This window comes from Monodon monoceros, unplaced genomic scaffold (assembly GCF_005190385.1).
Source record: "Monodon monoceros isolate NGI ecotype Baffin Bay Population unplaced genomic scaffold, NGI_Narwhal_1 Super_Scaffold_21, whole genome shotgun sequence".
Lineage (NCBI taxonomy): Eukaryota > Metazoa > Chordata > Mammalia > Artiodactyla > Monodontidae > Monodon > Monodon monoceros.
In genome coordinates, this window is record NW_021703778.1 from 266,916 (window position 1) to 283,434 (window position 16,519).

The 16,519-nt window shown below is 41.1% G+C and overlaps 1 protein-coding gene across 1 annotated transcript in view; it reads right to left on the minus strand.

The window, feature by feature from the left end:
• Window positions 1-4,488: 4,488 nt before the first annotated feature.
• Window positions 4,489-16,519, minus strand: part of MKX (mohawk homeobox) — a 63,125-nt gene continuing 51,094 nt past the window's right edge. The window contains exons 6-7 of the mRNA XM_029239713.1: window positions 7,111-7,144; window positions 4,489-7,005 (exon numbers count right to left, since the gene is read on the minus strand). Of these exons, the coding sequence (XP_029095546.1) occupies window positions 6,819-7,005; window positions 7,111-7,144 (221 nt within the window). The 3' untranslated portion in view covers window positions 4,489-6,818. The remainder of the gene's footprint in view (window positions 7,006-7,110; window positions 7,145-16,519) is intronic.

Sequence of the window (16,519 nt, forward strand, 5' to 3'; positions counted from 1 at the left end):
CTCTTAGAGGAAAACATAGGCAGAACACTCCATGACATAAATCACAGCAAGATCCTTTCTGACCCACCTCCTAGAGAAATGGAAATAAAAACAAAAATAAACAAATGGGACCTCATGAAACTGCAAAGCTTTTGCACAGCAAAGGAAACCATAAACAAGATGAAAAGACAACCCTCAGAATGGGAGAAAATATTTGCAAATGAAGCAACTGACAAAGGATTAATCTCCAAAATTTACAAGCAGCTCATGCAGCTCAATATCAAAAAAACAAACAACCCAATCCACAAATGGGCAGAAGACCTAAATAGACATTTCTCCAAAGAAGATATACAGACGGCCAACAAACACATGAAAGGATGCTCAACATCACTAATCATTAGAGAAATGCAAATCAAAACTACAATGAGGTATCACCTCACACCAGCCAGAATGGCCATCATCAAAAAATCTACAAACAATAAATGCTGGAGAGGGTGTGGAGAAAAGGGAACTCTCCTACACTGTTGGTGGGAATGTAAATTGATACAGCCACTATGGAGAACAGTATGGAGGCTCCTCAAAAAACTACAAATAGAACTATCATACAACCCAGCAATCCCACTACTGGGCATATACCCTGAGAAAACCATAATTCAAAAAGAGTCATGTACCACAATGTTCACTGCAGCTCTATTTACAATAGCCAGGTCATGGAAGGAACGTAAATGCTCATCGACAGATAAATGGTTAAAGAAGATGTGGCACATATATACAATGCAATATTACTCAGCCATAGAAAGGAATGAAATTCAGTCATTTGTAGAGATGTGGATGGACCTAGAGACTGTCATACAGAGTGAATTAAGTCAGAAAGAGAAAAGCAAATATCGCATATTAACGAATATATGTGGAACCTAGAAAAATGGTACAGGTGAACCAGTTTGCAGGGCAGAAATAGAGACACAGATGTAGAGAACAAACGTATGGACGCCGGTGGGGGAAAGCGGGGCGGGTGGTGGTGGTGGTGGTATGAATTGGGAGATTGGGATTGACATGTATACACTAATATGTATAAACTAGATAACTAATAAAAAAAAAAAGAAAAAAGTGAACCAAAAATCTAATAGAAAATTGGGTGAATCTTTTTACAATCTAGGCGCTAACTATGTACCTAACAGGTACTATTGTTGTAAGTGCTCTTGTATATAATAACTAATTTAATCTCACAGCACTAGGAAGTAAGTATTATTATGATTCATATTAAAGATGAGGAAACTGAGGTTAAGTGTCTTGTCTAAGATTGTAGGGCTAGTAAGCAGAAGAGATAGAATTTGAACCTCAGCATTCTGGCTCTAGAGCTACACTGCTTCTGTGATGACCAAATACATGTAGTACCTCTTATACACCCTGTGTATATGCACATGTGATGTTTAAGTTCTGAATTTTAAAAATATAAGGGAAGTAAAAAATATACTAAAAACTGGGAAAATATTTGCAACCTGTATTATAGATAAGGTACTTTAGATTTAGAAGTTTTAGATTTGCAAAGAGCTCATACAAATCACTAACAAATGGAAGAAAGGAAGGAAGGAAGGGAGGAAGGAAGGGAGGAAGGAAGGAAGGAAGGAAGGAAGGAAGGGAGGGAGGGAGGGAGGGAGGGAGGGAGGAAGGAAGGGAGGGAGGGAAACCAGACAGACAGATATAAACAGGCAGTTCACTGAATAGAAATACCAAAGGCCAATAAGCTTATGTACAATATCACTCATCTTTAAAAAGTATAATGTAAGACAACGCTGAGATATCATTTTTTATTTACCACATTGTCAAGTATTGAAAAGTTTAGTAATATTCAGTGTTTTGACCAATTGGAAGAAAACAGACACTCACACCCTACTGTTAGAAGTGTAAAATGGTAAAACTTTAAAATGGTAATTTGTCAACATCCATCAAAATGTTTAACGTACCTATCACTCAACACATTACTTCCACAGACATATAAGTGGCTGAAGACATATACACACAAGAAGGTTCACTGCATCAGTATTTATAACAGTGCTACTGAAACACGGTCTGCACAGCAGTGATAATCTACAGATGGCTTGTTATTGGTCTGCTGGGAGATCAGGGGCCAGGATGTAATTCAGCTACACTTCTAGGAGCACTGTGAGTTCAGGTGACAATCTTTTCTCATAGAAAGAATTTCTTGATTAAGAAAACAGTATATTGATTTGTATTTGGACGAAAGCTCCTTATCTCGATGTGAAACAGCACTTTGAATAGCACTAGTTTGTAATAACTAAAAATTGGAAATAACTCTTAAGTCCATAGGGGTATTTGTTGGATACATTTAATAACCTGAACCAAAATCCTATGCATTCGTTTAAAATAAGGAAAGCTACATATAGTATATATGTATATATACTGGATATGTATACACACATAGGATGGAGTGTAAAAAATGTTGCAAAGCGGTAGGAATATAGTACCAAGTACAAGATGAAAAAGCACAAGGTTGTATGTACATAGAGTTTCTGGAAGCATACACAAGACGTTGTGAACCATGGTTATCTTTGGGATGTGGGATTGGGATCGTGGAGAGATAGGGCATGGGGCTTTTTATCTGTGTCCCTCTATACTGCTTCAATGTCTCTACAACTAGCACAAGCTACGTTTATAATGTTTAAAAACATGAATTAAAAATTTTTGTTTAGAAGTCATGAATCAGGCTCACTGCAGATCAGGTTTCCAGAAACTGGAAACTTGGGCTGAGATTTGTTTCAGAAGACTTACTGAGACAATCTTTACATGGGATGGATTTCCATGGAGTCATCTGTGTAAAGATGTAACAACACATCAGCTTGTTTTTCCAAACTCAGAGATCTGTTTTTCTCACCTTAAAAAAAAGTTCATTATGGCCAATGCACACACCAACCAAACCAAATTTTTAGTTCGTCTCTAGGATGGGTCTCAAAGCTAGGAAGCGGTGAAGTCAGGACTCTGTCCCTGCAGTGTGACAATCAATGACCTAATTCTGATCATAACTGTTATAAAGAAGCACAGGACCAAAAGACTCTGTACTCAAGAAGGCCCAAAGATGGTGGCACATAACAAGTCTTTTCAAAATCTAGGGGTCCTCTATGCTTCACGGAAACCACAATTTATTCTGCCAAAAATTATGGGATATTAGGCCTTTCCGAGTCATCTGGAACTCATTAATAATCGTTAACGGTTGTACAGTACCACGCAGTTGGCAAAGCACTTTTCTATCCACTGTCTTACTTCATCCTCATAACAGACCTTTGGAGTAGGTAAATTTCATAGATCAAATTTTATAGATGCAAACACTGGGTACAGAAGCCTTATGCTTATTCCCCAAAGTCACTCAGAAGTGAAGAGGCCAAGCCAGGCTGCGCGGGCCCAAGCTCTACCGCCACCCCGCACTGCCTTCCAAGGCGTGGTCGACCTAAGCGGCCCCAGACGCAAGAGTCTGCGCAGCTTGCTCTTATTTTCTGTGTTTATTTGCACGATGTGATGCCTTTGAGCTGGATGAGTTTAAACGCAGACCACGGCTGTTGCCACTGTTCGCTAAACATTGCTACTTGGAGCAGGCAGAGTACAGACAGCAGCTTGAGTTCTTAGTCATCTTGAACAGGATCAAGCAGGACAAAAAGAGGGGAAAGCAGTTCTTGCTGTTCGGAATGAAGGCATCGCACATGCTGCGTCTTCTACGGGCATGTCTGTTCTTCCCTACCTTTGTTCTACTTTAAGCTTTTCTCCAGGAGTTTCAGACTAATGACAATGAAATGATCTTTCTTGAAGTTCTAATTCTGACGCCAACTTTTACCATTTCACTGCAATCTTTCACATCAGACAGCTTTCCTTTCTCAAGGCTCTTTATTAAACTACCCACATCTCATATTCCATTTATATTTCTACTTTCTTGCACATAAACCCTATATAAGGGAATTAAAATTATGTGATAATACTTTCCATTTACTGGGCACCTATTAAATGCCAAGCACTGTGGTAGGCACTTTATATATTGTATATTATCTCTGAACCCTGCAGCAAAGTCTACAGGGTGTAGCTCATTACTCTCACTTTGCAGGTGAAGAAACTGAAGCTGAGAGCGACTGAGTCTGGACCCTACAGTAGTGAGTGGCAGAGCTGGGACGCAAACGTACATCTGTTTAGCCTCAAAGCCAAGGTTCTCTCCAGTGCACAGCACCCAGTAATAATGCGTATTGTATTAGCTACTGGAAGGTTTTTAATGAAAATGTTCATTCTAAAGTTATGTATTTTAACCGTTAGCATCATACTTTTCCTCGGCTCTTAAAGGGTGGGTTGGTGATCTAAGGTGATGAAATTCAACCCTAATACAAATGCAGTGCCCCGATATCATATCCCTGACCAACCTAAGGAGAATTATGGCATATAATGGACCCTTGTGTTCTACTGCCCTCTCCACCTGGTCAGCTCTCAAAGGAAAACAAAATTCATATTATCATTGAGGTCTAGAAATTAACTTTTATTTTAAATCTGTCAAGAACTCCTGGCAGTTATTAAATTTATTAAAATGATTACATATGGCAAAACAAAGAATAGAGGTAATTCTATTTCTCTACAACATAAATTATGAGTTAGAGTCTCAGCAGCTGACTCAGCATTGTTGAAGATGCTTTTAAAGGATTGGGGGGACTTTGATTTCCAGAAAATGTGAAAGCAGCAAAAGAAAAAATAAAGTAAAAGTAATTGCAATTGGAGCTATTATGCCAGGATGTGCTAATTATCAAATCGCCTTGATGTGTTTATAGGCCAGACTCCAAGCTTTGGTATTTAAAGAAAATCATGTAAAGAGCTGTCCTATACTGGCTTGTCATCCATGGTTTATAACATAGAACAAATCTGTTGATTCTTTTTGAAAAGATGGTAAAAATGAATTATGGCTAATTCAAATAAAAAAACAACCAGCATCCATTCATCTAACTGAAATATGTAAAAACAAAAACAATTTTATTAAAATATTTAATACCAGAATAACTTATAATAGTATGAAAAAGAGTGAAGTACTTGTCCTTAGTTTTCACTGACATGATCACATTTTTGAAAAATTGTTTTATAAAGATTCCAAAGTTTTATCATGGATCTGTAACTATTTAAGGATCTTGTAAACCAGAAGAACTCATACTTCATCTGATCATACAGTCATAACTTACATATCTTGCTTTGCACTTACTCTTACTGCAAACAGCAATTTAGAAATCAAAGTAAAAATATATATATGTACAAAATATCTTAATATCAAATTATTTTCATTACACTAAATAAACCCAATCCCCAAATGTTATGTTACATGAAAAAGTGTCCTACAATGTATATCAAGACTGATACTGTCCATATATCAACTAGAGCAGCCTCTGGTTTTAAAAGCATTTTGCAAAATAAAGAAAAATGTCACCACGTGGCTGCACTGTTGGCTGTCATTCACACTCACAAAAACGCTTTCCAGTTTCAAAAAAAATTTATAAAATAGGTTACATACTCAGAAAAAACATCCCACCATAAAAGAGACAAATCCTTTTTACTTCTCTGAGCACAAATATTCTGTTATATTTGGCATCCTTACTGTTTATTCAAATTTCAAGCCTCCCCAAGCTGATTAGAATATTAATGTTTGATTGAAAAAGACCTTTCTTGATATTGATTATTCTCACTCCATGATAGTCTAATTTAGAAACAAAATGTTCTTTCTTTTAATACATGATTTCACCTTAATGTCCTATTTGGCAAAAGTCAGAGACTGTTCAATGTTTTGTTTCCCATATGTTTTAAATTTAAAAATCAATTTTGTGTGTATATGTATATTCACATCGAGATACATTTCTTTTATTACCTTGTTCTCAATGCAATATAAGTTGTCCATCAGCAACTGTAATTTGAAATGGACCAAATAAGAGGTTTTTAGCTATTCCATATGAAAAACAGTTTCCATTACAAAAAACACTGAACTCTAATGCAAACAGGATTATGTTTTTAAACCTAAACTATAGTTTTAGTTTTATACGGGAACATTTCGAGTTGTTTAGATAATAAACTTTTTGAAAACTTCGGCAAAACTTGAGAAAAAGAAAATCCAAATCAATTCTGAAGAGCATTGTGGTGTTTTCCAGCAGTGCTTAAAAACTTCTTTTCTGATCACGTTCATTGCCATTTTTCTTGAATGTACACATTGTGTGATCCCCGAACCTTTTATTTTGGAAGTTTGTAACCAACCAGATATGCAGGCAAGATACGTGCATAAAATTCTCACTGTCCCTCTGCAAAGCACACTGAACAATTTTAAATACTTCAGAATTTTTTTTTTTAAAGGAACATTTCATTTGGGCTGAACAGATTTCCAAGTTTTAACATGTGAATTAGTGAATACATTTCAAGGGCTTTCAGCAATTATGGTTTGAGTCCTGGCGTGGGTAGGTCCATCTGGAATGGCACTCACAGTCTCATGAGCATTGTGGTGTTGTCATTTTGAGGCACAGCTGCTCTACTATGCCCACGTTGCAGCTTATTTTCGGGAAAGCAAGGCACTTACTGTAATAGCAATGCAGACATTTTATGCATACTTGGAGTAACATAAAATAAGTTAATATTTTTGATTAAAGTGAGGTCTTATAATTTATACGTCTTTTATAGAAGCAACTAAATGATATATTTAGGACGATTAAAAATAGGAAGAGGCTTGAAAAGGAGTCATCTTCACTGCTGCTCCAGCCCCTAGGATGAGGGTTTATGAGAAAACACTGATGTGAAGAACAGCCATCGATCTGAAAAGTGACAAACTCTTAAAACTGCTGAACCAGGGGCACTTTGACCGTCTTCACTTCTGCAATGTGGGACGACTTCTGGATAATGCAGCTGGTGGTCCCCTGCAGCTTGTCTTTTCCCTGTGCGAGATTTGTTAAGGCCATGGCTGCATTGATCTCCTTCCAGTACGTGTCGTCCTTGCTTGGTCCCTTTCTATTAGCTGCACTACATTTAAGCAGAACAGAAAGAAAATGATCAAACTCACTGCAGCGCACGTAGAGAAGACCACCACTGAAAAGCACAAATGGCAAATAAAAACATACCGCTCACCTGTCACCCTTACTGGATCTATTTTCCAGAGTGTCTGTAAAGAAAAGCAAACATTTGATTACTTTTCTTTTCTGCTATCTTTTTGAATCTCAGGCCTTTCATCATTAATTACGAGGACTGAAAGTTCGTCAGGAAACATGTTGAAAATTGATTACACTTTTTTTTTTTTTTTACGAAGAAGATGTGAAAAAAAATCTCTTTGCAAAGAAGCAGGAATAAGATGAGAACAGGTAATAAAGAATAAAAAGTGGCTCTCATAAACATACAAACATCTGAGGTCAGTTTGTTCTGAGACACTGATTGGGCATTTTGGTGAGAAGGGCGATGGCACAGGGAAAGAGTGCTGACTGTTCGGGGGCAGGTTCTGGTCTCACCCCACTACTCGCCGGCCGTGTGCCTTTGGGCAGATTGTGGTGCTGCATGAGGTCTGGGGTACAGTCTCCTGAACTATAAAATAAAGGAGCTCCTAGATGATCTTCAGGGTGCCTGTGGCTCGGCAGTCTATGATTTCATGGAAATCAAACCTTCATCTCAGAGACAGGACTGGCAGGTAGTCAGTCCCCTCTGGCGAGTTAGCCGATGAACAGACCCAGTGCTGACAGCAACGCAGGACTCCTGGCGGATTGGAATAAGCAGGCACTGGTCTGTGAGCTCCACACGGACCCCTCATCCCGCAGGACATGAAAGCCAGGCTTGCTGCTTCACTCGGAGCACGAATGTCTATCAAAACCACACCTTATAAAGGAAGACGAAATGGGTTCTTGATCCGGATTAACCCTCTCTGGGGGAGCTCCTCTGGCCAAAAGAGCAAGGTATCAGGAACACAAAAATAGACATGCTGGAGGGAAAGATTCCAGAGGGTAAAGGGGGGCAGCGGCATGGCACGGGAGGTTACAACACAGAGTGGGGCTGGAGCTCCCAGCAGCCTTAGAGACGCCAGAAATACAGCGGTTAAACCTCCGCCACCAGCACCACCACCACCAGCGACAAACACCATTGAGAACCTACAGAACGAAGCCCTGCACCCCACACAGGAAGCACGGGAACAGGGAGTTTGCTCACAGCGTCTCTGGGCTCCACGGCCTCTGGAAAGCTGGCTTTTCCTGCCCTCAGTTCCCTCCCTTTGTTCTCCTCCCCTAACTCCCCGGCAGTGCTCAAAGCTAGTTTGCCGCGGTGCAGCCTCATCTCCAGCCCTGGGCTCCCAGAGGGTCGTGGAACTCGGAGAGACCTGGGGGGGAGATCAGGAACACGATCATGATATAGTCCCAGCAGGGCGACATTTCCCAGGGACGTGACCGTGTCGACAAGGCAGCTAAACCTTGATGCCCTCGATGGATGAAAAGAGTCAGGGAAAGCTGTTAACACATCCTGAGTCAGGCCAGGCAGTGTAGACCGGGAGACAGTAACGGTCACCGTGAGCTCTTTGCACAGCCTTTCACTCAGGGCCACCCTACCTACCCTGCCGAAAAAGAAGACAAGCAAACACAACAAAAGCGCGTAGTGAATAAACGGCAAGGTTGTCACGAAAAGTAAGTGAGATGAAGTGTGTCTGGCCCCAAATGGAACAATAAACGTTAGTCCCTTTGGTCTCCTTTCGTTTTAGGGTCTTTGGAAAAATAACTGGATTCCTGCGTAGTTGGTCCCCCTCTGGAGCCCTGCTAGCCTCTGGATCTTTCGGCCCCTACGAGGTAGGCCTGGATGGTTAGCTACACCTCTGCTGTTGATAAGTTTGGAATTATAATATTGAAGAAAAAGAATGACAACTTTGGATTCACAGAACCCTCATAATCCTTGTTTACAGATCACGTCCTACATGTGGGCACAACTCCAAGCCCTTTGTGTCTTAGCTTATTCGGCATCAGTGTCTCTGCTGTCTGTCAAGTCTTTCTCTGTTTGGTGCTATTAACTGCAAATCTCTGCTCAATAATGACAGATACAAGGCACTACCAGAACAGAGAATAAGTCAGTGCCTTTGTTTAGGACAAGAAAAGCTAACAACATTGGACATTTTACAGAGAGGAAAAAAAAACGAGTTAGGCCTTTGCTCAATTCTGCCCACAAATTGCAACAATTCTGTTGCCAAAGTGAAGCAATAGGTTATGGAGATATTTATCCAATGGAAAGACTTGGCAAAAGCAGAATAAGTTCCATGAAGGTTAAATAACATTAGGGAAATAACAAAACATAATTCAGAAAAGACCATGTAACTGATGCTCTGGCTTACGAACGAAGCTGTCTCGCATGTACACAGGGGACCAGCATCCGATTCCCCACCTGGATGGGCAACAGAGTGCAGACAACAGGAAGGAAGCCCGTGGCTGCCGACTCTGTAGGTGGAAGGAAGACATGTAGGTCCCTGGGAAGGTCCACGAGAGCTTGTTTAAGGTGAAGTGTGAACTAGGGTGTTCTGCATCCCTGCGGCCAGCCAGACGCCACAAGCACCAGCCCCCATGGCTGCCTGCCAGAATCCTGCCACCAAGAAACAAGTTTACTACGGCCAACCGTGAAATTATAAAACTCTGCTTACTCTTGGGGTGTATGTGTTTTACAGTTTGGTGCCTATGAAAATACCTTTGAAGTGTAAACACAGAGACCCCGATCCCCGTTTGGGTATTCTTAATTAGTTTCACGAATTTCAACAATGTCCTCGCAGCAAAGATGAATCCTGTAATTTATTTCTAAGGCAGAGAGGGCACTCAGTTCAATGTCATTTGGTATGGATTCAGGTTCCTTTCCCAGCAACAGAAGAAAAGGCTTCATAAAAAGGAATGAAGAGAAGACACACTTTGCTTCTCTATCAGTAGTAAATGTTCAAACAGCATGTAACGAAGTTCGATGTCAAAGATTTCAAACCAACAAGCAAAAGCTGACTGCTGGGGGGTCAAAAGCTGCTTTGGGGGCATCTCTGTGCCGAGGGTAGTTTTGGTGCAAAACTTCAGTTGGTGCTGGAAGGGCGTGCTTCTGCTGCTGCTGGCGAGCTGCCCACGTCGCCGGGGTTCCGTGCGTCCGAGAGCCACCTCCTGCAGAGCAGTGGTTCCCAGAAGCACCAGCAGAAGGGAGACAGCAGACAGGGGCCCTTGTACTCTGAAACATTTGTACTTTTGTAGGAAAGCAAAGGAGTATAAGCATCTGGCAATCTGGGGAGACTGTTTTCTATTCCTGATGCTGAGATGAAACCTGGGGAGATGCCCCAGCGGCTTCAGAGAATGGAGGTCGTTTGAGGGGGACTCAGACAATTTACAATCCGCTCATTCTATTAAATGTGCTAAATGTGGAATGTTCTTTTTCATGTGCTCTTTTCCTTTGAAGTATAAACTCACCGGCACTTATCTGGTTCAAGTATTTTGTGTCTCTTCGGCCAGTGGTCAGTATTTAAGCAGCGGTGGGTTTCTGGGCCACCACTCGACGCCACTTCAGCAGACAGGAGGTCTCTCACCAGCCCCCTCCAGAAGCGGCGCCCAGTAGCTCAAGAGAGGACGTGACAGGAGCAGGAAGGGGTCTGAGCAGACGCCCGCCCGCCGTCACTGCCCAGGCACAGACCCGGGTCCGAGGCCAGCTCAGCTGCCTCTCTCACTCTGCAAGTAGCTTGGCTCTGCCGGTCCCACGTCTGAGCTAAAATGCCTTTTTAGATCCCAAGGTTCCAAAAATCAGCTACGCTGTCAATTATCATAAAAGCAACTGGTTGGCAGGAACAACTTACTGAACCAGCCAAAAGAGCGTGTTTTAAGACCAAAAAAGAAAAGGAATGAAAAAAAGAGATGCGTCGTTAGGAAAATCTTGGATGCTGTAAAACCCAAACCATGTTGAAACTTAAAATGGGGCTATCCTCAGTTTGGACATGTGTTTCCTTATAAAGTTAAGTAGAGAAACAATTATAAAGAAAATTCAGTTCTACTGCAACTCGAGATGTGCAAGCACAAAGCCCTGTGGGCAAAGTGTCCATTCAAGTTTGAGAAATGCAGTTTAGAAATATTCATTCTGATATATATTCCTGAGGTAATAATTCTAGTCGTAAAAAGAGAAAAAAATATGGCCAAGTCTTTTGCACTGAGATTTTTTTTCAAATTTAATCAGTAAGTCCTGTTTTAAAATGCTCCACAAAATACTCACACCACTGAAAGGTAAATAAAATTAAGAATAAGAAAACCAGTATTTTTAATTACATAATCTAAAAATCATGTATTATATGTTTCCCTAAATTAAAATGGAAAGAGAGCTCCAGACGCTTGACAAATGTGCCTTCTCACACTTGATCGGTTTGGGAGCCGCTGCTGGAGACAGCAGATGTGGACAGCCAGGCTTTAGTGTTTCTGGTCTCAGGGGTCCCAAGAGACCCTGGAGCACGAGACCAGTTTCTGGAGCTATTTACATACTTGGAACAACTGAGATAAAGCACGAGACTCTGGTGAGTCGGGTAGATATAAAGCCTCACTGAATATTCTGAAATACCAATCACTCCAGATTTGCAGGAACTCACACCAGACAGCATCGACCCCGTCTCTCTCTACTTCCCCACACACTGGATCTGGGCGGGGCTCACACACCCCTACAGACTGGTTCCACCGCGGCTGGACATTTCTTTACTTTTAAAAATAGCATTTGTTGTTGCTCTCTAATAAGAAAGGCATGCAGGTTCGCTGCAGAAAATCCAGGAAAAAGTGTAAAAGAGAAAATAGAGGGCACTGACGGATAACTCAAATTAATATTTGGATGTACTGACTCCCAAAGCAAGTTTATATACATTTTTTTAAAAAGGAGTCATTTTGTACGTGTTTTATTTTAAGATTTTTTTGATGTGGACCATTTTTTTGTGTGTGTGTGGTACGCGGGCCTCTCACTGTGGTGGCCTCTCCCGTTGCGGAGCACAGGCTCCAGACGCGCAGGCTCAGTGGCCATGGCTCACGGGCCCAGCCGCTCCGCGGCATGTGGGATCTTCCTGGACCGGGGCACGAACCCGTGTCCCCTGCATCGGCAGGAGGACCCTCAACCACTGCGCCACCAGGGAAGCCCTTGATGTGGGCCATTTTTAAAGTCTTTATTGAATTTGTTACAATATTGCTTCTGTTTTATGTTTTGGTTTTTTTGGCCGCAAGGCCTGTGGGATCTTAGCTCCGCCACCAGGGATCGAACCCGCATCCCCTGCATTGCAAGGCGAAGTCTTAACCACTGGACCACCAGGGAAGTCTCTGTATGCGTTTTAGAACTTGCTTTTTCACTGAACTTCTACTTCTTCCTTACCCTTTTGTTAACAAACAAGATAATAATCTATCATTTGGCTTCCCCTGATGTGGCAATGTTTTTTGTTTTGTTTTGTTTTTTTGTTTCTTGTATTTTCGCCTGTGAAAAAGAAACGGCTTGAAAGAATTCAAAATCCAGCTTCGCCCGGTTTAAACTTGAATTTTGAGAGTCTCGAATGTTACAAGAAGGGGTTATCTTTAAAACAACAATTACTAGCATTTCATCATTTAAGTAATCTCAGTTGATAAAGCCACTTTCAAAGACCATGGCAAGGCCTAATGCATTATTTACATAGAAAGCCCATTAAAAACCTTTTAAACACCTTTTCTATACCTTTTGCTAGTATTCTAGACCATAGAGATACAAAAAAATGACTTTTTTTCCTCCTTATTATTTAATCTGTAACATCAAAAAATCAGTCCAAATCACAGAATAGGAAATCTAAAGCTCCGTTGAGCTCATCCTCAGACTTTAAATTAGAGAGACATTTTAATAGGTGTGATACCCCTAAAATCACTCTTGCATCACCAGGACTGAACTACTGCTAAGTAACTGCTAGACAGCTGTTGCTGCATTACTTTAGGGGAAATGTCTGTGGTTATCCTCTCTTTGGGGTAGTTAGAGCTTTTGAATAAGTAAAGATAAATCACCCCAAGTGATTTTGCTCAAAAAGGAGGGGAAAAAACCTACCCAACAACCTGTAACACTTGTCTGTTGATGATTAAACTGCTATTTCCAGTGCCATGGACTGAAGGTGAATTACACGTTAAAGCTTCAGCATGACAGGAAGAGACTGCACCAAAACTTGGTGAATATCAAGGCTATCGCTCATGGAAGGATTAGTGGAGCCTTTCAGAATAGTGAAAATTATAAAATGAAACCCGCCTCATCTTCATGGATGGAGCTGGTATTTCTTTTCCCTTTGCAATATACTAGTTAAATTATTTATCCTGAGGCCTTAAAGAATGAGTGGCTTCCAAAATTATTTCAGAGTTTAAAGAAAATCTTTTCCAAAAATTAAGCCAGTGTTTCCTCCAGCCATGACTTCCACCATCTGGAGAAAGATTCTTTTCCTTCCTGCCACCTCTCACGTGGGCTGGCCTCTCACTATAGCTAATAGTGCCCAGATGTCCTGGATCCGCAGGGTCCCCACCGTCAGCTGCCTTTCTGTCAATGCGTCCTCCTCTCGATCTCCTCCCAGAAAATAAAAAATTAGAAACCACACCCCTCTCTTCTGGACCAATAGTGAAGACTGGGGTAGCTGACACCTCAAAGCTTTCAGGATAGGTTATAGTTCCATTAACAACAGCAGAACGTCTTTATTGTTCCAGGAGCACCCATGACCGTGGCTAATCTAAGTGTCGATGGGCTCCCTATCATTTAGGGAGCTACATAGCTGTCCTACGGCTTTTCTGATTATGCGGAGGAAGAAAACTTGAGGCTGGTGGCTCCTTATTAGTTCCCAGCTGAACCTTTGTTCTGGTAAAACGCACAGTTATTCTGACCTCATCAGTCTGGACTGGAGGACTAAAGGCACAGGAGGTGGGATCTGTAATTTGAATGTAACTTTTCAAATAAGCGGAGTACCACCCAATTAGAATGTCTCAACTCCACTTTCCATCTTCTCCACTAAAGATATTAAAGGTCCTCAATGCTAAGTTACTCTGTGCTCCGACTTTCACACCTGGAAAGCAGGGCTAATCGCACTAGACTCAGGTTATGAGGATTTCATGTTTTCCAGAACACTTAGAAGAAAGCTTAAGCATGTACACCAAGAACTATATAAATCCTTGTAAACATTTCTAAAAATTAACCTCTCCTCTCACTGTATTTTTTACATCTAGAATATGGGGCTGAATGTTAGTTCATCAGAAAAAATAGTGTTGTTCAGAGATTTAATATGAAAACCATTATGTAAGGGTGAAATATTTTAACCCTGGCCAAAGCCCATGAGCGCAGATTAATGCATTAATTGTGCAGAATCTATCATCTTCAAAGACAAAATGGCTTTTCTGATGCTATTTTGTGCCAGAGTACATAACATGCCAAGACAAAGAACACTGGAGCCACATTAAAGAATATCTACTAACTTTAAGTGTCTAATGGATTTTGTTACTTCATTTTCTCAAGGGGAATATTGGAGATGTCACCCCAGATGTTTCATCCATGAAAGCTAGGTTTCTAGCCAAAGTCTCAGAAAATGACTTCCTAACTATACCCGAGTAACTTCCGTGTGTGCCCGTGCGCTGCAAGGGGCGTGAGTTGGTTATAAAAGTGTTCCCTTCCACATGCAAGTTGGGCTACTAGTTCTGAAAACAGGGTGGTCTTACTCTGATTCTCAGCTGAACTTTAATTTTGTCCCAATGTCCCAACACTGACATTCATCCTCTAAGTTCTGCAACAGCACAAGGGCTACATAATAGCTGCCACACCACAGTTCTAGGAGGTTAATGTTTAATAAATATGTAGCTGAATAGTGTTAGGTTACAACGTACTAATACGACTTTCTTCAGCAAAACAAGGCCTTTTAAATGGAAAAATGTGCATTTGCTATCATCTAGAAACTGGCTGGAAAGTCTGGCTCCATCCATGTATTTTCAAGCTCTTCAGTATCTCTGAAAAATCATCAAAAAGTACTTTTGCTTTGATATATGAACTGAAGTGTATCTTTGAGTTGGCTCACATTATGGCCATGCTTTTCAAATTCCTTAAATTACCAGAAATGACACTTCAGACTAGGAGATCTTGCTGTTAAACCTGTCTGAATGCATTAACACCAGAAATGACACAACAAGAGAGGTGACGTTCGCCAACCCCTTGGATCTTCCAGAAGAGGTGCAAGTGACAGTTCTCTACTCACAGTTCGTCTGCTGTACTTATTAATAGAAAAGAAGCATATTTTAGACATAAGATGAACAGTATTACCAGTCTTTCTCCTACATTTCAGATACATTTTGATGCTCCTAATACACTTAAAATGTTAAAATTATACTTGGCATGTCAGTATTCTATGTTCACACATTTCTACATTTAAAGGTTCTGTGATTTTCTGCTTTTAATTTCAGAAACAGTCATTTAAAGTCTAAACTAGGGTGGGGAAGGACTTTCAAATGAAAATTGGGAAGATTTTTGTTGATGGTGTTGAAGGTGGGAGAAGCTGAAAAGCAGGGAGAGGCATAAAGATGAGGAAGAAGGCCTTGCGGGCCTGGGCTGTGGCTATGGGTCCGAGTGTCCCTAGTCTAGAGGTCTTCTGATGACCCGATCTGACCAGAGAAGACCAGATAATCACTAGGAATCGACACCCCAAACCATTCATTAAATTCCAGTGGCATATAGATCCTATTTCCCTGCTATCACCTAAATGTAGGCTACAAGAAATTTCTAGAAGAGAGTAGGGGATAAGTTGCTTTCATCTAACGAGTTGATCTATTTGGGGAGCAAACAAAAACATTTCATGGATCAAACCCACCTTTTTGTACAATAATTTCTCTAAGGCACAGGATGTATCTTAGGACCATAAGAAAATAGCTGCGGTTTCACTAGGAACAGGGCGTCGGGTGAGTCATTTATGTGCACCACATCTCAGGTTCAGCTATAAACTGGGGATAAGAGTAACCCCTCCTTCCCGGGCTTGCAGTGAGGATTAAATGAGGTGCCCAGTGTAAAGCTTGTGGAACAGAGCCTGGTGCACGGGAAGGGCTTTGGCGTCACGACTCCCTGAGGGAAGTGAAGCTGTCAGTCGACCTTTACCCGCTGAGGGGGCCACCCCAGGTCCCTTGGGGGTGCCGAGGGTCCTATGGCTCAGTAGGATCCGTCGGGGCTGCGTTTAATGAACCAAGTTCCTGATTCTACCTTCGTATCAGTAGCAGATATAACATTTGTATTAGGAAAATGCCGTTCAGAAATGGGTGACTCTAGGTTCAAAATGCTTTTGTCTATTTTTGCTTAAACATGAATATAATACCACTTAAAATATGCCTTTTTTGGGGGGGGATAGTGTAATAAAAGTCTACTTGCATTACTTCCCCCAGGTATTACAGTTTTTGCTATGCTGTGATGTATATAGTTCAGGGAGAGTCATTACAAATACAAACTTGAGGATAAAGATAAAGGAAAATCTTGAGGACCCAAGATTTTCATTGTAATATATTACACAATACTTCAGAATAAT